Below are 20,798 nucleotides of genomic sequence, written 5' to 3' on the forward strand. Positions count from 1 at the left end.
TGTCGATCCCCTGTGAGCTACACACCGGCTCAGAATCCATCCCCTCCAGCTTCCAGCCTCGTCTGTCCAGAAGAAAGAGGGGAATAATTAAACTGCCAGACCCCAGGGTGGAAATGCAGCAGGCAACCAGAGGGGCTGTGAGTTTGTCTTGGATCTCCACACACGGGAGTAAACAGGGACAAGACAATGTTAAGCGTGGCAGTAGCTAAAAATTATTCCTGTGCTGCACCAAAGGCCCCAGGCTATGGCAGCCTGACCCAGCTCTCAAGTTCCTTGCTGTCCTCACCGCACTCCTCTGCTCTCCTGATGCTCGGTGACTTTCCGGTCACGAGACAGCCAGCCTGGGATGCCACCCTCCCCCTTCCCGGACAGCTCTGCCCAGCCCCAGGACACAGTGAACCCCGTCTGTGCGGAGGGATCAAAAAAGTAAACACGATATCTGTGCTGACAAGCAAAAGTTCAGTGTGGGATGCAGATGCACCTTTTTCAAAGCAAAGCGCAGCTGGTCAGCGTTTAGTTCAAAAACTACATGGAAGCAGGGGGAGGATAGAAATAAAAGCGAAGATAAGCAAGAATACAATGCACAAGGTTGAAGCACTGGCTTCTGCACCAAACCCAGAAGCTCCCACTCTGCAAATCTCAACAGACCGGGAACTTGACATTTACCATCTTCCTTCATTAGGACACTGGGGAGGGCAATAGCCAGAGGAGACCCTCACCCATCTGTGCACTGTAAAGGGGAAGAGGGGCAAAGTCCTTGTGACTAAGAAGGATCCGAAGCACTTCATATACAACCAGTGGCCTGGAGTGACCTCAGCCCTTTGCTCTGCATGTCTTGCCCCTAAGAGGAAGAAATCCTGCAGAGTCAGATGTGTTTTCACACTACTGCTTACCCAGCCAGACCCAAGAACTGGTCACCTGTGCCAGCTGCTGGGAGGGTCCCTCACTCTGCCTGCAGTGGCAAACGCTCCCAAGCACACATTGGAAAAAGCGTGCCCCTTCCTTACCTCCTCCTGCACTGTGCTGCAGCATCAGGGAGGCAAAATAAAGGCAGAACAGTGGCTGAGGCCTCAGGTCTGGCTTTATATGCACTGCACTGGTAGAAAGGCAGATCTGCAGAACATAGTGCTCCAGCCACCCACCGCCCTGGCCCGACGCCACAAGTCCAAGTCGCCAGGACTGAGAAATTACTTAAATTACTCCAAGCACTGAGACAGGCTGACTTGGTTTCTTTGTCTTCAGATCTGAGCTCAGGATCGTGCCACCTAAGCCCAGCTACATTTTTTTTTCCCCAGCTCACAATGTCACCTCACCTATTTCTTGCTACAAGATCACACAACAGGGTGAAACAGTGGAGCAGTTCAGGTTGCCTGCAACAAGGCCAAGGCTCTGTCCTTGGGTCTGGTGGGGTGCTGATGAAGGGAGCATGGCTGAGAGATGGAAGGGCAGCTGCAGCTTTGCCCAGCACCAATTTCCTCCTCTTCCCCAGCACCACAGCCCAGGGAGAGATCCCACACACGCACTCTTCCCTCCCAGAGGGAGCTGGGCTCCAGCCAGCACCAGGAATATCTATCTGCCTTCGCCCGCAAGGCTGTAACATCTCTAGGTGTCTTTGCTGAGGCTGCCATACCTGGTTCTAGCGATGGGCTGTGGCATGTAGGAAATTTAATTATGGGAAGAGCTGCCAGCTCCTGCAGAGCCCAGGGCTGAGGCCAGCGCTGCACCACAGCAAACACACCCCACCAGGCCCAGCCCCGGTACAAGGACCCACGCAAGTGTCCCACTGCTGCTCTGCTCCATCCTGCTCCCAAACCTCCAGGAGCAGGGTTTGAGACAAATTGAGCCCTGCAACATCGTCACCCCGACGGCAAGGGACGAGTCTCTATATGCGGATGCAAACAGCAGCAGTGTGCTGACCTGCAGGTTTTACTAAAGATGCTGCGCTTGCCTTCCGCTGTGCCTGGAGCATGGGGGAAGTTCACGAGGGCTCCCTGCCACCAACCACGTCTCCCCTTTGCCCCTGTCCTATTTCTGTACCCACCCTCAAAAGCCTCCCCTGCACCCTCCTCCACACTCACAGCCACGCTTCCTAAAGGGCAGAGGTCACGCCAAGCAAAACACAATCTGTTAAATAGGACACATGTGTCACTCTTAATGAGTGTGCCACATGGCTACCTTTGATACCTCCCAAATCGAAATCCCTCTTGGCCTGTGTCCTAGCTAAGCTCTCACTCAAATAAAATAGAGAGAAACAAAGATAAGCATAAGCTGATCCCCTTGCAGGGAAGTGTCCTAGCCCTAATTGGCTTTGGTGTTTCTCAGTGACAGATCCTTGCTGTGTTCAATGCCAGGAAAGCCACCATCTGACACAGATGCAGGGAAAGGCTAAATGACCGTACTGCATGTGCATGCCGAGCACAGCCCATGGAGATAGGCAGAAACCGAACACCTGAGCCTGCTCCTCCCCATCAGCACAATTTTACTCCAGGACAAGTATTTCCAACCATACAAGACCCCAGTAATCCAACTTCCCCCCCCTTCCCTAAGTAGCACAAGAGAAACTTCTATGGAGAAATGTGCGACCTCCCCCAACCACCCCCAACTCTGTTCAGTCTCAGCCTCTGTGCCTCCTTCCCCTCTTGCATCTCGATTTCTGAGCGATTTCGTTTCCCAGTCAAGAAAACAAATGAAGTGATAACAGGAGCAACTTTTCGCTGCCCTCCCTGCCGGTATCTCTCCCCTTTGTGCGAGGGGACGCAGCAGGCAGGGGCCACCTCTGAGCCACACACCCACTGCCCGTCCCTCTGCTTCCTGGCCCTTCATCCACAGGCAGCCACGGGCCTGAAGAAGGGCATAATAAATAACGGCAGAAGAATAAACAGATGGTCCAGAATAAACCATGGGAAATTGGTGTCCTCTGAAGTTGTCGGTGAATAAGAAACACAGAGGAGCTGTTGTACTGCAGAGCAGCGTGAGATCCGCAGCTCGGCTGAACACGCCGGCTCAGCCAAACACCAGAACCAGCAGGGACAAGACAGGGTCTTTTGTTAAAGCCTCCCTGGAGGATATTAATCAAAAAAGCTTGGAAGACACATGATAAAACCAGTAAATGTTAGTCTGCTCTTATTAATGCACGAAGGTTGGGCTGTGCTCTAAGCTTGCTCCTTGAAAACATTTCTTTGTTCAGTTTCTGCTAAGAAACATTGCGTGCCATTTCAGACATACATTTTTTTTCTCTGAGAACAGAGGTCTTCTGCAAATATTTACTCACAGAACTCATTTGCAGCTCGAAGGGTAAGTACATCAGATGAATAAGAAAATTAACACTATTATGCAAATACACTTCTCCATTTCTCCCTGCAAGTCAGAGGAAATGGTTACTGTGCCTGTTTCAGGGCTTTTCGAGTGCCTTTAATACGCCTAGCTTGTAGGAAAATGTTTTTAGAATATATAAAGGACAGGACTCGGCAAGAACAGGGAGCTAAAAATTCAATTAAAAGCAATCAAGGAAGCCAGAAGCCCCTTCCTGAGATCACAGGCATTTTAGCTCATTTTAATGAGAGCCAAAAGTCTCCCCAAAGAGACAAAAGAAAGAAAAAAAGACCAAACTCCTCTCAAAAGACAAGACACAGGTAGAAAATACACGGCGCAGGGGGTAGCTGTCAGCTGCAGCCACTGCTGCATCTCAAGGTTGCAGCCGACCGCAGCCCGGGACTTACCTTGCGGAGCTGTGATGATCCTGGGGTTCACCTTGGAGCGCCCCGCTGCCCACATGCCCAGCTGGCTGACCCACAGGGCCACGAGGAGGGCAACGGGCGACCTCCTGCTCATTTCTACTTATTCAGCGAGCAGAGATCATGAGCTTGTGGGGATGACAGCTGCATCGCTTGCTTTATACAAAAGAGTGGGCAGCAGCCAGGACAGCCAATGAAAGGAACCGAGGGCGGGACTACATGTAACTTGCTCACAAGCAAACGGCTTAAAAAAAAAATCCGAAGTGACTCTTTTCATTTAGCACCTCATCTTCAGCAGTTGGTATCTGCAGGCTTTGCTGGGCTTTTTGGTCCTTTTTTTTTTTTTTGCCCTCCCGCTGTAAGGGGAAGGTGGGAGCCTGCTGGCTTTGTTCACCTTCAGGCTCTTGAAATTAGCTGCAGCTGACCCGAGCCTTGCAATCAATTTATCACAGAGACTTGTAAGAGGAATAGTAAGGAATATTAATAATAATACTAATGAAAGAAGAATGAAAATGCATGCGTGTGAGAACATGCAAGAAGAAACAGTAGATCAAGGGAGCAGAGACCAATAACAAAGGATTCTGCCTCCCAGTTGTTTAAATAAAGGGATGTGTGGAGGACAGAAAGCCATGCTCGGATATCATGGCAGCAGGAACATCTCGCTAACAGAAGACCCCGCTCCACCATCAGGAGGCTGCAGAGTATCTCCTGTGCCAGCCTTCTTCCTGCTAATGCCGCAATTCGATACTAGCAAAGGGCCACTCCTAGCAAAATACAACACTGCCCAAAAATTCATTCATCATTACAAGTCAGGAAGACTATGAGACATGACGACAACTCAGCTGTGTGTCCCTTATCCTGTGTCACACACCCCCTCGCCAGACCAGTCGAACGCGCATCGTGGTGCCTGTAAGCACAGAGGTGTGGGACTGAGCGATATCTCAACATCTCAGAGCACATATGAAAAATCCACTGGATCCACTTTTGTGATGCTAATGTTCTCTGAAGGGATGAGATGCTGAACACAGGCGCTCAGGGGCTGGCAGTGCCACAGGGCTGTGGCACAACCTTTGGAAAGTCACTTTGCTTTGGCAAACCTCCCCATCCTCCCGATTCCCCAGGCCGTGAAGGGCTGACGGGCTTTGTGAAGCGCTGCGAGGTTTGTTAATGAGAAGAGCAAAGCATTACATGCAAGGAAAGCGAGGTCGGACGTGATCAGAATAGGAGAGCCCCATGGGGAACTCACAAGGATGAGAGACACAGCTGCGCTCTTTAAAGTTGGTATTGAAGCTAGACCCAGGACTGCTCTGCTCCTGAAGGAGGTGAACAGTGGCAGGGAAAGGGGGGCATTTTGGAGGAAGCTAAAAGTTAATGAGACAGCTAATGGTGAATTTTAAGGACCCACAGGAATTTCCCACCAATTTTAAGCATGAGGTTTCATCTCTCTCTTTAACCAAACGTCTGCTTGGGTAATTACAGTATGACAACATACACATCATTCTGGTTTTTCACTTTTGGACATGGTGACTCCCAGCCTTGAACCATTTTACAGGGCTGCTCACCTCGAAACAACTCCTCGTTCCCCTCCCAGAAGGGCTAAACACCGCGATCACTTGTTTTCTTGCAGAGGCGGCTTCCTGAAAAATATCTAATTCACTGAGATCCTTTCACACAGCCAGGAGTAAAAATCGACAGCCTAAGCCATACAACCCATGCTGGTTCCTTAATAAATACAGGGACTTAACATTTTGCATCCACCCCAAATTTGTGCTACACTATGAGTTGCATACATCATTATCTGCTTTCTCTTTTACGACACGACGCAGCTGGCGGGCTGGGAAACCGGCTTTCAACACCCACTCTTGACAAAGTTGCCAACTGGAAACACAGGAGGGTTCTGATCCGAGATGAACAAGGAGAGTTTCTGCCTTATTAGCAAAGTAAATCCATTGCTTTTCCCTTTTCCTTGCCCCTAACACGACTGGCGACTCTGCATGGGTAGCTTTTACGTTTTTTTCCTCCACCTACAGCTAAAAACAATGCCCCCATGTATGAGAGTCACCTTTAAACTCCCTTAAGAGTTCAGAAGTGTTCAGCTCTGGGCTCTTTCTGCTTCATCACACGATACCCACTCCACCTCCTAGGCCATGAGCTGAGCCCCTCCATGGACACAACTCTATTGTGGTCCTGGATTCAGAATGATGCTGTGGCACCTTTTGCTAAGCAAGAGCCTGAGCAGACAGCTTGGTGTGTATCAATAAAATACAAAGCTATGAGAGATCTCTGTGTGCCAGCTCACCATCAAAGCCACCTGCAGCAGAGGAAAAGAAAAAAGTGACAGCAGTGGAACAGGCAAGTATACACAAGCATCGCATCGAAAATGCTGGTTACAACTCTTCCAATGAATGGTCTTCATTAAAACTGAGCTTTCACCCAAAAGCTTTTGCTTCCTCCAGAAGATACAGCTCCCCTTAGTGTCCTTCTTCCACCCCACAAGCTCCTTCAGGGCAGCAACATCACCCTGATCAGCAGGGTAAGCCTGACTCCCACAGTTGCAGAAACATCAGATCACTGCATAGGACAACACTGGGAAAATGACTTCAACACATGGACAAGATCTGGAGGCTCAGAGGAGTGGAATGTTTTGGAAATGCTTTGGGAAAATGACCTCACCGTGAGGTTAAAAGTATACACACCCCCGTCCCAAAGCAGGCAAGCACTTCTGGGAGAGTGTCAGTTTGCTCAGGACCTGCTCAGCCAACACTGAGTCGTCCACTGCCCAGCGAGGAATGTGTACACAAGCTATTGGATTCCAGGCATGAACTCCCTGCTCACCTCCCCCGCTTCTGCAGAGGTTTCTGACTGCTTCGCTCAAGTATGAAAACTTCCACCCTCCAAATTATGTTGCTGGTTTTTTCCAGATCATACTACTCCGTTCCAACATGGGTCAGAAGGCAGCTTCCTCCAAGTATTTGTAAAAATCATAAAGCACAGATTTTCCTTAAGAGGAACAGTTTTATTCATCACTGCAGAGAAGACACACTGCTTGGATGTTTGTGGCCCAGGCAGTCTATTATGAAACCCTCCAGGTTTGTTGGAATTTTTCATTGGAGAAGAGCAGGTATGTTAGAAGATTATTTACAGGAATGGAGCACTTCACTAATCCCGGAGCAAGAATGCGATTCTGGGAAACAGCCAGTAGGTGTGACGGATTTGAACACAGACAAATCTTCCATGGATAAAACTATCAACAACACTTAAACATTCTTATCCCTGCAAAAGCCAGGCAAGACCTTTTCTCTGCTGTGCCATCTCTTCAAGAAACTTGACAAATGCTGCAGTCAGAGTAGGTTCAGAAAAGCACAAAGAGGGACCTTTTTGAACATGGCAGAAAGGGCCGAGGACGTTCACACGGTCTGTCATGCCACATGTGTACGTGTGTTTCCACAGTCCCTCCCAAGGTGAGATTGGGAAACTGCATGTTTTGACAAAGCATGGGAAGTCCTCTGTCAAACACCACCTGGGTGGGCATCTCGCTGCAAGGCAGACTGATGTCCCATGAGGTTGGGACACAAGGAGCTTTGGAAGCTCCAGAGCTTCTATTTCTTACCCCTTGCATTTTGTCTTTGGGAGTAAGCAGACTTGTAAGGATGGATTTTGAAAGGAAAAAAGTGAAATTCCACTCACTGTTTCCTTTGGCACTGATCAACAGATCTTTCAGTCCTCAGATGGCAAAGTGAGGTGGGAGTGAAGCAAGGCAGATCACTTATCAGCAAATTGCTGCATTCTGCTTTCAATACAAATTCCTCTCAGACAGCTACCACAACCTCAACCATCCCCTTCTGAAGCCACAGCCTGGCTGTCAGTCCTTCAGTCTCTCCAGGCATGTTGTTTTCATGCAAGCACATCTCCATCAGCAGTTTAAGCTGGACTGAATCCTGCCAGACCAGAGCTTCATGATGTTATTCAGTGATCTCAGCAGCTTGCAGAGGTCCTGCCAAAGAACTAGCCACAAACTCAGCTCATCTAGATGACCCAGAACAACTCCTCACCCTTTTCATCAGAAATACCTATTTGGTTGGCAAATAAGTGTCACCTGAATGCTTATCGCATTAACAAACAGCACTGTCAACAGTGATTTAGTGAGAGCTCACTGACCGAGCAGGAAAGGAAGTAAAACAGACGGACACCTGTGACACAGGCTGCCACGAACACAGGCACTCCTCAGACAGGCGGGTAAAGAAAACCCAATGCCGAGTCTGTCCCAATTAAAAGGAGGTTAAAACAAAAAGGGCAGGAATAAATTGCTTTATTGAGATTGATTTGCCACACGCCCACCATGAGAGCTGCATGTTGATATATTAATGCCGCACAGCATGTCAAGCTCTGTCTTCCTACAAGGGCCCAGCAGGCCAGGCTGTGTTTCGCTTACCTGAAACTCTTGGTGTTTCTTTTCTTGACCGCTGTGGTCCACTGCCTGGCAGGGCCTGGATTTCAGGGCAGCATCACCATGTGCTGCAGAGCAGCCACCACCACACTCTCTTTGCAGAAGTGGCTACGGGTCAGCAGTGGGCAAAGCAGCCTCAGCAATACCAATTCCCACATCTGCCAGCTGCTCTGAACAGTCCTAAGAAGGGTCCAGGCACCCACCATCCTATACACAAGCTTGTACGCCCCCTTTTTCAGCTCCGTTAAACACAAATTCCTCCTGGTAACACACAAGTTAAGGTTCACTCTCCACAATCTACTCTCCCAGCCCCTGCAATATGGGTTGGAATTTAAGGCCACGTTTTTCTCTGGGAAATCAAGGCAAGTCACCTGGTCCCCAAGAAACCACTTCAAACTGCTGCTGGGAAAAATGCCAACAGAATCTCTTCCAGGCTGGCCAGGCACATAAGATGAAGCGGAGGCTGTTCAGGAAAGCAAAGTAATATAAAGATATTAAGTTGACCTTGTAGTATTCAAGTACTTCCAGCAGTGCTATCTGTCTCGCCAGGAACAAACAACTAAGGAGTGGTCTGTCTCCTACTCCTCCTTCGTATTTTGACCCCTGCTGGTCAGCCCTGGGCCAAATGACGCAAAAGGTAAGTGTCTGCAGTATAGCTGTGTCCTTAGCTCTAAATTCAGAGCCTGTCTGATGACATTAAAGCTCGGCACCACAGATGCACTGGTTTCTCTTTCCATCAGAGATGGGAAGTCTGCCATTTCTTCCAGCAGGAGAGTGGGAACAGCTCAGGATCTCACCATGTGCTGGACTTATTTGACTTATTTTTTCCCCTGTGACCTATAAAGGAACACTGACCTGGAGCTCCTCTTCCTTCCTGCCACTCATCTGCCCTTCCTTGTACAGGCTTCATGCCTGTCACCTGCTTCCTTGTCACTATGTGTCCAGATAGCTCCCACATGGCTCATTTGGGAAAGCAATTGCAGGAAGCCTTGAAGTAACCAGGTCACTGGCTTTTGGGAGGGGTGGAAAAGAAGAATAAAAAAAGTGAGGTGAAGGAAGAATAAATGGGCATGAACTTGCATGATAAGACTCCAGCTGACAGGATTCATGGGATGATTAAATTACAAGCAACTGAGGATCCTTTGGAATCAAAGCCTTAAATGCCAGGGAGCTACACCTCAGAAAGGAATCCTCCCGAGACAGGACGGTCAGCACTCCTCCCCTTCCCCGGAACGGGGCTGTACACCAACAACCCAATTAACACAGAGGTACAGTTTGGAGTGTGCTCCGTGGGATGTCAGGGCAGCATGCTGAGCATTGCTGGGCGATTACAGAACTCTGCTGTCGTTTAGCAACCCTTTCTGCTTTAGTGAGATTAAATGACAATTTTCTACTTGACTGCCTGACTCACCTCGCAGTCCTTGTTACCACAGCAATCCCAGGTACCCAAAAATTAAACTTCAGAGTTTTACTGGGACCACAATCAACCCCTTAGAGTGTGACATCCCCTAAGTTACCTATGCCACAGTCCCACAGCTGCATTTCATCTCCTCCATCCAGTTACTGAACACTCTTGTGGGTCACAGTCTTTGAATCTGAGGCTAAACTGCAGGTCTCCTTGCTGCAGGGTGGCACAGAGGTGATAAATTTATCTGTGTTCAAGGGAAAAAAAGGCTAGGGTCTGTTAACATTCCATTTCTAGCACTAAAAACTCCTAATCCTCAGATCACTGGATGCTGGAAAAATCTGAGAAATTGATCTTTCTCTTCTTGGAATATTGTGTCCAGTTCTGGGTCCCTCAGTTCAAGAAGGACAGGGAATTGCTTTAAATAGTCCACCGCAGAGCCACAAAGATCATGGAGGGAGTGGAGCATCTCCCTTCTGAGGAGCGGCTGAGGGAGCTGGGTCTCTTTAGTTTGGAGCAGAGGAGACTGAGGGGTGACCTCATTCATGATTATAAATTTGTAAAGGGCGAGTGTCAGGAGGAAGGAGCCAGGCTCTGCTCTGTGATCTCCAATGCCAGGACAAGGGGGAATGGGAGCAAGCTGGAGCATAGGAGGTTCAACCTGAAGATGAGGACAAACTTTGTCAGTGTGAGGGTGCCAGAGCATGGCCCAGGCTGCCCAGAGAGGTTGTGGAGTCTCCTTCTCTGCAGACATTCAAAACCCGCCTGGCCGTGCTCCTGTGTGACCTGGTCTGGTGATCCTGCTCTGGCAGGGGTTGGACTGGATGAGCTTTCGAGGTCCCTTCCAGCTCCTCATATTCTGTGATCCTTGTTAAGTTTTTCTGCAGCACCTGTTATTGGCCATTGCAGGAAGGCAGGGGACTGGCTCTGATCCTACATGACCTATTTTGATGCTTTTATCATGCCTGGAGTGGAACCCCACAGCTCTCCAGCTTCTCTCTCAACCACTAAATTAACATATCCTACTGAACAAGTAGACCACGCTCTTAAACCAGCAAGGGGCAGGGGGTTGAAATTTAAAACAAAACTTTAAAAAAATAGTTTTAAAGTGATTTGGGGACAGCCTGGAACACCGCAAAGACAGCTAGAGAGACTGTGTGGGCAGAAATGCTCCCCAGAATCCCTGGTTTCACCTTTGGAGCGTTAGGGAGGGTTTTTTTGTTTTGTTTAAAGTTTCCAGGCTCGGTTCAAGAGGACTAGAGTCAGGAAGCTTCACCGGCTCAGCCATTGTCTTGACTTCAAAGGATATATCGGGGATGTTTATCTGCTTCCCTCTGAACCTTCCTTTTGCTTACCACACTCCTAAACTCAAGCATCTTTGCAAGACAGAACTAGAACTACATACACTAATATAAACAAAATTATTATTCATAAACACTGTGGTTTATAAATATTAGACTATAAATACAGAAGAAAATATTAGGAAATAGAAATATTTCCATGGTGTGACATTTGCAGTACATTTCTGCTTTCACCAAGTTAAAATAGAGTCAATCGCCTTAAAGTCGCACTGGTTTATTGTGCTGTTCTCCAGTTAGCATCACGTGGACTCTTAGCTGTGCAAAGCACGGTTCCTTAAAAGGATGCTTTGATGACTAAAATCAGAGAGCTCCTCTTCTGTCACTTCCACAGAAAATGTTGATTCATGCTAGGAAAGGGACTGAGTCCCACAGGACACAGGCTGCTGGGAAGCTGCACTATATCACCTGCCCCGATCTTTGGGCTCTCGCCTTCTTCCTGATCAATTGTCACAGGATGAGTAAAACTCCCCTCCTTCCTCAAAAGTTTGCCTGAGAAAGAGCAAGACCAAGATTTCGTTATTGCCAAGGAAATCCCGCCAGACCCTGCTGCTCCCTCTTCCTTTTGTCCTTGTCTGTCCCTCTTGGTGAGGCTGTTCAGCTCACTGCAACAGCACAAAGCTAACTTAAGAAGAAAAACTGAAAATTAGGTGTTTTCTGGCACTTTGGTATTCCCCACAAGGACAAAGCTGAAAGCAGTCAGGAAACCAAGTCCTCTGCAAAGAAAGCAAGCGATGGGCAAGGGCTCTGCCAGATGAGTTCCCTGCTGCACACGTGGATGCATCCTGCTGGCCTGCCCGAGCTTACTCCTGCTGCCCTGGCAAACCCCGAGGGAGACACTAAGCCACTGCATCCCAGAGCACTGGACAAAGTCACCTTCACCAATCTTCTCAATTAATTGCTGGGAGAGCGAGGAAGAAACATTTATTCAGAAATACTGGAGATGTGTGCAAGGATAAAGAGAAAGCTCTCCAAGATCAGTCATCTGAAGTCAGTAATCAAGGCTTGAAAACTTCAGCGGTTTAAGATCTGATCCAACAAAACACCCAAGCACGCCCACACCAGAGAGACTGCGTCTGCACAAACAATAAATACCTCAAACATCAAATGTCTGCTCCTGGGAAAGATCTTGCCAGTTGTGTTCACTTCTCACACAGGAAGGCTCCAGCACCATTGCTAAAGCAGCAGCAGACAGAGGTGGGCAGTCACACAGGCTGAGCTACTGCAGAAGCCACCACGGATGTGATGTCTGGGAGATTCTCCCGTCTCCATTTCATCCTTTTGCTGGAAAATTACCCCCCACATACAATACTGCTTTGCTCCTCATGGAGCCAGTCAGCTCAGGACTGTCTTAGGGCAAAAGAGACAAGGCAAAACCAGTGAAAAAGCCATCAAAATGGCCAAATTAGAAGAGCATGGCACATATGGTGAGCAGCCCAGATCCAAGCCAAACTACCCACTCCTGCAGGTGTCCATAATGTGTCAGCATTGATGGTCAAGCACCATAACAAATAACAAGATTACCGAAAACACAAGGGGATAAACAGCTGCTACCATTACTGCTGAAAACACCTGCTGCTACCGCTTCCCTTGTCAGCTCCACTCCAGGCAGAGAAGGAACTGAACCAAAAAAAATGCACTTTGATCTCAGAACCAGAAAGCCCCTACTGAAAGTGCTTACGCTGGGGAACTACGGTCTGACCTCCACGATCTGACCTCCACCTCTTTCAAAGGGTCAGTGAAGCACCTCCCAGGCTGCGGCAGCGCCGGTGAGGCGGTCAGGCCACAGACACTCTGCTGGCAAACAGAGCACTGTGGAGGTTAGGTCGAGAGACGTTCTCCTCCCCCTCTACTCTGCCCTGGTGAGACCGCAGCTGGAATGTTGTGTTCAGTTCGGGGCCCTCAGTTCAAGAAGGACAGGGAACTGCTGGAGAGTCCAGCGTAGGGCTACAAAGATGATGGAGGGAGTGGAGCATCTCCCTTATGAGGAAAGGCTGAGGGAGCTGGGGCTCTTCAGTTTGCAGAAGAGGAGACTGAGGGGAGACCTCATTCATGTTTATAAATATATAAAGGGTGAGTGTCACGAGGATGGAGACAGCCTCTTCTCGGTGACAAACAATGATAAGACAAGGGGTAACGGACACAAACTGGAACACAGGAGGTTCCACTTAAATTTGAGAAGAAACTTCTTCTCAGTGAGGGTGACAGAGCACTGGACCAGGCTGCCCAGAGAGGTTGTGGAGTCTCCTTCTCTGCAGACATTCAAAACCCGCCTGGACGCCTTCCTGTGTAACCTCATCTGGGTGTTCCTGCTCCGGCAGGGGGATTGGACTGGATGAGCTTTGGAGGTCCCTTCCAATCCCTAACGGTCTGTGATTCTGTGAGGTTGAGCATGCAAGGATACAGATAAGCCGAGCCCCAATGGGAACGGACGCACCTCTAATGCAAGCATGGAAGCAGCAAGGAGGAGGAGGTGACAAGGCACAGGGAGGTGGGAGATTGGGTACAAATTGAGATGTGCCAAGAGCAGAATCTGTGGTGTTCAGCCCCTGACAAGTTAGTGCCTGAACTTAGCTGCTTTCTCAGCGAGCAATGGATATCAGCATCTCCCAGATTCATTCCAGTTTTGTTCGGTATCTCTCCTGGGACATAGGCTCCTCCAATGACTGCAGAAGTCAGGAGAACTTGCTTGGACAAGAGACCTCACACTACTCCCCCTAAGCCACTCTTAGGCCTCTCCGAACAAGCATGTGTCTCCTACAGCCTACCCCCAGCCAGTTTCTCCCCCTTGGCAGAGGCTGTGCTGAACTTTCTCCGTACACAGAAGTGGCTGCCAGCATCACTGCCAATCTCAAAGCTTGAAGCCACTCGGCCATTAGAGCCACTTCTGAGGAACTCAGAGCTTCCCTTCCACTCTCCTGCAAGAGCTCCTGCATCAAAGTTTCCCTTCCTCCTCCTCCATCACCAGCCCTGCAGGTGCCAGGCAGAGCCCTCTCTTCCCATCCCTGCATCTCTAAATTTGTCTGGTTGCTGAGCACGTCTATTCTCGGCAGCTAAAGGCAGGCGAGATGAGGGAAGCGAAGCGCACGCATCAGTCGTGTTGCGAACAACGGCAGTGCCAAGTTCTTCTCTGCTATAGCCAGCACAGACAGAGAATGCATCTGATGCGGTACTCCAAGCCAAGCAACGCAATTTGTGAAAGAAACCAGAAAAAAAAAGTTTTTCCCCCCGTACAAAATATCCAGGCAAGACTCAATTGTCTAGGGACACAGGGAGAAGCAGAAATTGCCACGATAACAGGAAAAAAACCCTACTTAATACAAAACTTGGGTCAACAAAGGGATCAAATCATAAGAGCAAGGTCAAGACAGAAAAGAAGGGCCATTTTGGGACACCAAGAACCCCAAGCTGGCCTAAGCTAAGAATTAACACGGTACAAAGAAAATTAGTCGCCCTGGTCCCCAAGCAAGTCCTGCTAAGCCCTGGGCAGGTCTGGGTAAGCCTGCAAAAGCTTTCCAGCTTTGGGCAGCAGCATCTGCGATACAGCTAATCCTCAGTTAGCCCAGGAGGATTGAGGGCTGACAGCAGGGCTTGTCTCCACACAGGGGAGGGGAGAGAGGGTGCTGTGCATATGTTATCCCCCCCCCCCAGCAAAGCAAAGAGAAAAGGCATCAAGGACAGGAACAAATTAATCACTTTTGAGAGACAAAATCATGGCCATCATCTGGACCGGGTTTCCAAAACAGGTAATGAGGACAGCAACCCAGGAGGGTGTTACTGAGTCAGGAAAGCCGGTTATATCCATCGCATCTTATCTCCCATATATTGAAAAATAAAAACAGACCCTCCCTCCTGGAAGACTTAATCCTCTCGAGAGGATTAGTTATCAGTCAGTGGGCTACCCCGGAGAGAACAATCCAGCATTTGCTGGGTGATAGTTGAGATCGTATCAGCAAGCGATCGTAGCGCTTGGAGAGGAAATAGAGGGGAGCACAGGCGCCTGAAGGTAGGAGAGCCTCTTCTGCTTTTAGCTTCCCTAGTAACGCACGGTGGCATTTCAGGCAAAGCAGCTCCCGTTTTCATGCCTTGTTAATCTCAGTGGTACAATCGGAGTGAAGCCAAGCCCAGCTCTGGTTGTCGCTTCTCTCAGCTCCCACTGACTGCAATTACAGGCAAATAAATGCCTTTGATTGACTTTGCAGCTCAGGTCTTAGGCACCTCAAATACAGCACCCAGGACTGGAAAACACTGTCCAACAGGCCAACCTGTCAGAGGCAAGGCACTTCTACAAAGCCATTTGGCAGTACCTCACACTCTGGCAACTGCCTCAACCCCTGCACTTGTCATTGTTTTTTTGCTGTCACCTTGTGGTGGCCAAGGACTCCTGCACCTGTACCCTCATACCTTGTTCTTGTCAGCTTGCAGGACTCTGTCAGCCTCACCCAACACAACTGAGAAAGAACAGGTTTCTGGTAAATAGACAAGACGCTGCTCTGCGGCACCCTCTTGGGAAATACCTAGCAAAAATAGTTTTTATATCGGCCTAAATCAGGGCAGGACGGCTGTGCAGGCCAGCTACACCCCAAACACTGCTTGCCTAAGTGCTACAGCTTTGCTCTGGAAGAGGAGTGCCCTCTGCTGCCATAACAACAGTCCTACACCAGGCGAGCTTTTTTCCCCCGTTTTCCTCTCCGCAATGAGCACATTGGAACCCAACCCGGGACAGATCACAACCCAAACAACAGGCAAGTGAATACAGTCCATTTAATGCAGTCAGACACAGAGGGACCACGACAGCGAAACAAAATAAGACTGAGGCATCTCAGGTGGGCAGGAATGAAATGACGGGCAGGAATGTAACGACAGGCAGGAAGATGTGCCAACTGGAACTGTAGGTGCCACATCTCTCCAACACACAGAGCTACCTCTTTTTCCGTGGCCAGAAGAATGAGGCTGGAGAGGGGTATGTGGAGCTGGAGGAACTGCCCTCAGCATGGTCAGCATTCTTTGCTTGAGAGAGTCCTTGAGAGCAGATCTTGGAGCACACTGCCCACCTGCAAGGAAAGGAGCAGCCACCCCAACTGCTCCACGCTGGAGAGAGGAACCTCAGTTCAGAGAACAGTTTCAGGGCCAAAGTCACAGACCAGGACAGCAGCCTCAGTGCAAGTCACCAGTCCAGCCTCTCCTGCCTGAAAAGCTAGGGAGCTCCACCAGCAAAGATGAGCTCCAGGGCAGCCTGAATGTCCCCTCCAGTGGCTTGCAGGGCCCGGAGACTCAGCTCATCATCACGTATGCCCATGTCTCGTAGCTGCTGAAGCTGTGGTTGCCACTGGCTCTACAAACAGGAAAAAGAAGCTAAAGGTAGGTGTGAGAGTTCAAGCAGAAACAAAATAGCCTTCTCCACAGCTCACTCTTCCACACTGGATTCTCCCACCTCTCTCTAGCTCACAAGTCCAATGCTAAGTGCACAAACAGATCTTGAAAGCTCACAGTCTTGCTGCAAACTCCCCAAATCCACCAGCCCACCCCTCCTGCTTCCACCCAGTTATTTTGCATCAGTACCATGCCTCCTCAATCACCACTCCTCCAGTGATCCTCTTTTCAGCCTAACATTCTGCCACAGGAGGCAGCTGAAAGAACCACCTCCACCCTACAACCCTCGATGTGATATGGGCTCCCGAAGAAAGAGGCTGAGACACCGACCTGCAGGCTGGGCTGCCCTGAGGCCTGCAGGGCATGCTGCAAGGCCTGGCTGAAGAGGTCATTGGTGATGGGTGTCCCTGACTGGACACTGGATGACATCGGGGAGGTCCCAGAGGAGTGACCCTAAGAGGAAATAGTTGTAAGTGGATCAGGAGAACACTTGAACCCATTATCCTGCCTCCCCAAGCCCACACAGAAGAGATCCCAGCCATAATAAATTAAAACAGCAAAGACTCCCAGACCAGAGCAGGGCCTGAATTCGGTCAAGCACTGGTTTTATGGCCCAGGAGGATCTCCCCAATTGCTGCGTTGCCATTGTACCTGGGTGCCAGGGGTGGGCGTGTGGGAGCTGCTCTCTGGGGTGCTCGCCAGTGCCAGCGCCGTCGCCAGCTCACTCTGAGTGATTGGCCGGGGTCCGGCAGCCCCAGCGTAGCCAAGGGAAGCTGGGCGGGAACCAGAAGTGCTGCTGGATGGTGTAGATCTTGTGCTCTGCATGGATGGGGAAAAAAGCCCCCAAAAAACAAAACACCTCTGTTGTTGGTGTCCATGTCCCGGTAAAATCTGGCTCATATGCTCGTCCCCAGGGATTTCCTTCCTACAATACTTGAAACTCACGCGTAGAACTTCTAAAAATGAATCATGAAAATCATATGTGCTTTTTTCCACAAACTCAGCTTTTACAAAGGCACAGAAACTGGCAATAAACCTTTTAATGTATCATCCATCAGCTAAAAAACAAGTGCTATTAGCCTACAGCAAAACAATTAACCACTGATAAGTACTTTTTTTGGTTCCCTATTTTCTCTTTAGAAAATACTTTGTCCTATGGAGAGAAAAACCTCCTTACATTACAGAAGGGCAGAGACCAACACTTCCAGGCTTCTCAGCCATGCTCCTTTGCGCACAACTCATGCTGTTCACAACACAGGAAGAGAAAACTTTTGGACTCTTTAAGGGCTACAAGTTAAACTCATACTGCAAGTCCAAAGCAGCCGTTCCACCCAACCTGGCTGCTTACCTGGTGGAAGTCATCTTCATCATCAGAGAGACCTTCAAACAGAAAGCCACCTGCAACAGAAAGGAAAATCAACAGAGTTTAGGTTCGGACAGAGGCCTCAGCACCAACAAGTTCCCATGCAGCAGGTCAGTGAGACAGGTCAGGCCCATCATTTGCACAAAAGAGAGGCCACAGCACTCTGCTACCAACAGACATTTAAACACGCAGAGTCGGGAGAGGCTACAAGGATGAAGTGGCTGCAAATCCTGCAGCACCTCAACTCTGCAGGCTCCCCACAGGTCTGTGCAGCTGAACGTACCTGGCATGTCCCGGTAGGAGCCAGAGGACATGCCTCGGGAGGATGGCTCTGGAGCTGGGAGCGGGGTGCTACCAGCCACCGAGTGCAGAACAAGGACAATGGCATTGACAAGAGCAGGGTGGGCTGGGATTAGCCTGGAGAGAAAGAGCGGAAAGTATGAATTGTGTCCACAGGGAAACTAAGAAACCACCCAGAAAGAAGCAGTCTATACAACAGCATGACAAAAGCATTGCTTCGTCACCGCACCAGCTTGCACGAACTTACGTGTCCAGCATGTTGGGGTCTGCAAACACTGAAAAGAGATCCTTGTCCTGTAGGACTCCTGGGAGGGACCAGGAAACACGATGAGTAAAACACAGGATACGAGAAACAGGAGCCGGTCAAACAAGAGCCATGGGAAAAAGCAAAAGAATTAATTGTTTTTCAGGAACTGAGTCACTAGCAGATGCCATAAATACTCTTATTTATTGTTGTCTCTGGAGCCTTTTACGTCTTCTTGAAGTCTTTTGATCCCAGCCACACACCCAAGGGATGGGGCTTTCCCAGTGGGTCCCAGGAGCTGTGCTCCAGCACAGCCAGCTCCACCTTAAGGGCGCGATCAAATCAGGCACCCAGCTCACTTCAGCCAGGTTGTGACTGCATCCCACATTCCAAACATGCCAAAAGGCTAGTAACTTCCCAGCCAGAACAAGCATCCAGCCCTAAACACTACCCATAGTGCACTACTCTGACACCTGAGCAGGCACTGACTCTTATGCTCCACAAAAGGGACCGAAAATGCACTTCCTCCAAAGAAGGGGAACTCTCCCTTTCCCGTGTCAGGAATTAAACACAGACTATCTTTATTTGCTTTCCTCCGAGCCTCTGGATCGCATCTAGGCTCACCCAAAGCAACGGGGTCGCTGCTGAGCCCAGGAGTAGCTACAATGATCTGATCCAGCGACTCCTTATTCCCCAGCATTTTGAAGACCTGCAGAGAAATCAGAGCAGATCAGAGGCGTCGCACAATGAGGCTCCACGTCGGGACGCCCTTCACAGAGAGAGGACAGACAAAAGACATCCAGATGGCAAAGTATGAAGCCCCACTCACTGCATCTCTGTAGGCCGGACTGCTGTGCAGGGCAGTGTGAAGGACCCGGAATTCCCGTACTGCTGCCACCTTATCCACAGGTTCTGAGGGAGGAAAACCAACAGAAGAAAACAGTTTTCCCTCTGTCAGCTTTACTACAGGCCACTGAGGCTTCCACATACAAAATATCCTCCTACACATACAAAAGGAGCTGTATTAAAGTAACAACTCTAAACCAACCCATCTTATTTCACAGACAGGCAGACCAGGAACACACACACAAGCCTGCTCAGCTCTAGAGCTGAGTAACCCGTCACTTTGTTCCTACTTCTCTGGCAACACCCTAAAATTGACTGCAGTCAATTAAGGATGGGATATTCGCTCACCACATGACGTAGCTCACTCCTTAACTCTCCCATCAGCAAGAAAATAAAATGCCCATTTGCTGCTGTTACAGGTGGAGAGTTCCCACAAAAGCACATTGATCAATTCCTCTCACAAACCCCCAAGACAATCACAAGAGAAGCTGTTCCTCAGTCACAAGGCACCCCCACCAAACGCACCCCAAGTCGATCTAAGTGATAACCCACACCACCTCCTTACCTGGTTTCTGATCAGGCTCAGGCCAGGACTTGCGCAGGACATGAACAGTGGACCCTGACTGGATACCATAAAAATCAAGTGTCTGGTCATCCCTCAGCTTACGACCGCAGTAGATCAAGTCTAGGAGAGAGGAACATCTAAAGACAAACATCTGCAGTGTGCTGGGAAAGGGCCTGAGGGCTTTAGGAACTGAGGACTGCCTGGGGGGGCATGGCTCTGCCTGTGTTAGCAGCACAGGGACTCAGTGACACAGGGAAATCCTGGAGCAGAGATTCACAGGACTTTGCCACCTCCTTTAGAAGGGCCAACTTCTCTCCCAGTTACTCTACGAGAGGTGACAAGGACACATTGGTGCTAGCAAGTCAGAAGAGTTCTTAACGAGGGCACCGACACCACAGGAGCCCTGTGATCCCAAACGCAGATCAAATCCAAATCGCAAGGAAGTAAGAGTACTAGAGCACAGCAGAGCCTCTGAAGCCACCTTTGAGCCCCCACACCACACTATCCGACTGTGCCAAGTCTCCCCACCAGTGCTAAGAGAAGGATGTTTGCATCCCGGTGAGGAGAGAAAAGAGTGGCCGGGACTTTGACACGGACCATGCAGGCACCTACCGATGAGCTCAGGGTCTGGGACAGACTCCTGCAGTTTGCCGGTGATGAGCTGCTTGAGGTAGGAGATGCTGCACCCACCCAGCGGGCATTCTCCCAGCTCTGTCTCTGGCAAACGTAAGATGGATTTGGGAGCCAGCGGCTGATCTGCCAGCTTCACTGCAATGTGCCACTCTGGCAGGGACATTTCAGCCTTTGTGCTGAGCAGAGCCTAGCCAAACTAAGACCCACAAAGCTCTGAAAAGGGAGAAAAACAAACCAAAGTGAGACTTGCCCCCCAAAAAACCAATAAAATTGTATAAATTCACGGGGTGAACTTTCGCTGGGAAGCACCAGGACACCTGACCATCGCACAGACATGTTTTTTTAGATTCCTAGCTCAGTCTTAAGCCATATCTGAAGCTACAGGGAAGCCAGAAACCCTCATGCCAGCCTCACCGTTCAGCCGAGACCAAGGACCTGCCCACGGTTCTCCTGGCAGGCAGCGCCCCTAGGCCGCTCTCCAGCCCCCGAAACCCCCATTTCCCAGCAAAGGGACAGCGGAGCAGAACAGG

The 20,798-nt window shown here is 49.6% G+C and overlaps 2 protein-coding genes across 2 annotated transcripts in view; both read right to left on the reverse strand.

Annotated features, from left to right (window-relative positions):
• The window catches only part of SEMA7A (semaphorin 7A, GPI membrane anchor (John Milton Hagen blood group)), a 21,491-nt gene extending 17,660 nt beyond the window's left edge, over positions 1–3,831 (reverse strand). Inside the window, exon 1 of the mRNA XM_010187890.1 lies at positions 3,720–3,831. Within this exon, the coding sequence (XP_010186192.1) occupies positions 3,720–3,831 (112 nt within the window). The remainder of the gene's footprint in view (positions 1–3,719) is intronic.
• Positions 3,832–16,126: 12,295 nt separating this feature from the next.
• On the reverse strand, positions 16,127–20,485 carry UBL7 (ubiquitin-like 7). Its single transcript, XM_010187891.1, has 10 exons — positions 20,248–20,485; positions 19,636–19,755; positions 19,054–19,136; positions 18,849–18,933; positions 18,228–18,285; positions 17,964–18,097; positions 17,666–17,715; positions 16,969–17,136; positions 16,648–16,770; positions 16,127–16,279 (listed from the first exon to the last, which is right to left on the reverse strand). Exons 1-10 carry the CDS (start codon positions 20,429–20,431, stop codon positions 16,142–16,144), a joined length of 1,143 nt encoding a protein of 380 aa, XP_010186193.1. The 5' UTR covers positions 20,432–20,485; the 3' UTR covers positions 16,127–16,141.
• Positions 20,486–20,798: the final 313 nt, after the last annotated feature.

The sequence above is a fragment of the Mesitornis unicolor genome, unplaced genomic scaffold (genome assembly GCF_000695765.1).
Source record: "Mesitornis unicolor isolate BGI_N332 unplaced genomic scaffold, ASM69576v1 scaffold23387, whole genome shotgun sequence".
Taxonomy (NCBI): Eukaryota; Metazoa; Chordata; class Aves; order Mesitornithiformes; family Mesitornithidae; genus Mesitornis; species Mesitornis unicolor.

What these genes read in the sequence shown, in the direction of transcription:
- UBL7 (XM_010187891.1), bottom strand. Translation starts at nt 20,431, where the DNA reads ATGTCCCTGCCAGAGTGGCACATTGCAGTGAAGCTGGCAGATCAGCCG. An exon ending in CAGCGACCCCGTTGCTTTGG is followed by an intron (nt 18,286 to 18,848) that starts GTGAGCCTAGAT and finishes GGTCCCTCCCAG; the next exon opens with GAGTCCTACAGGACAAGGAT. An exon ending in CTCCTACCGGGACATGCCAG is followed by an intron (nt 17,716 to 17,963) that starts GTACGTTCAGCT and finishes TTTCTGTTGCAG; the next exon opens with GTGGCTTTCTGTTTGAAGGT.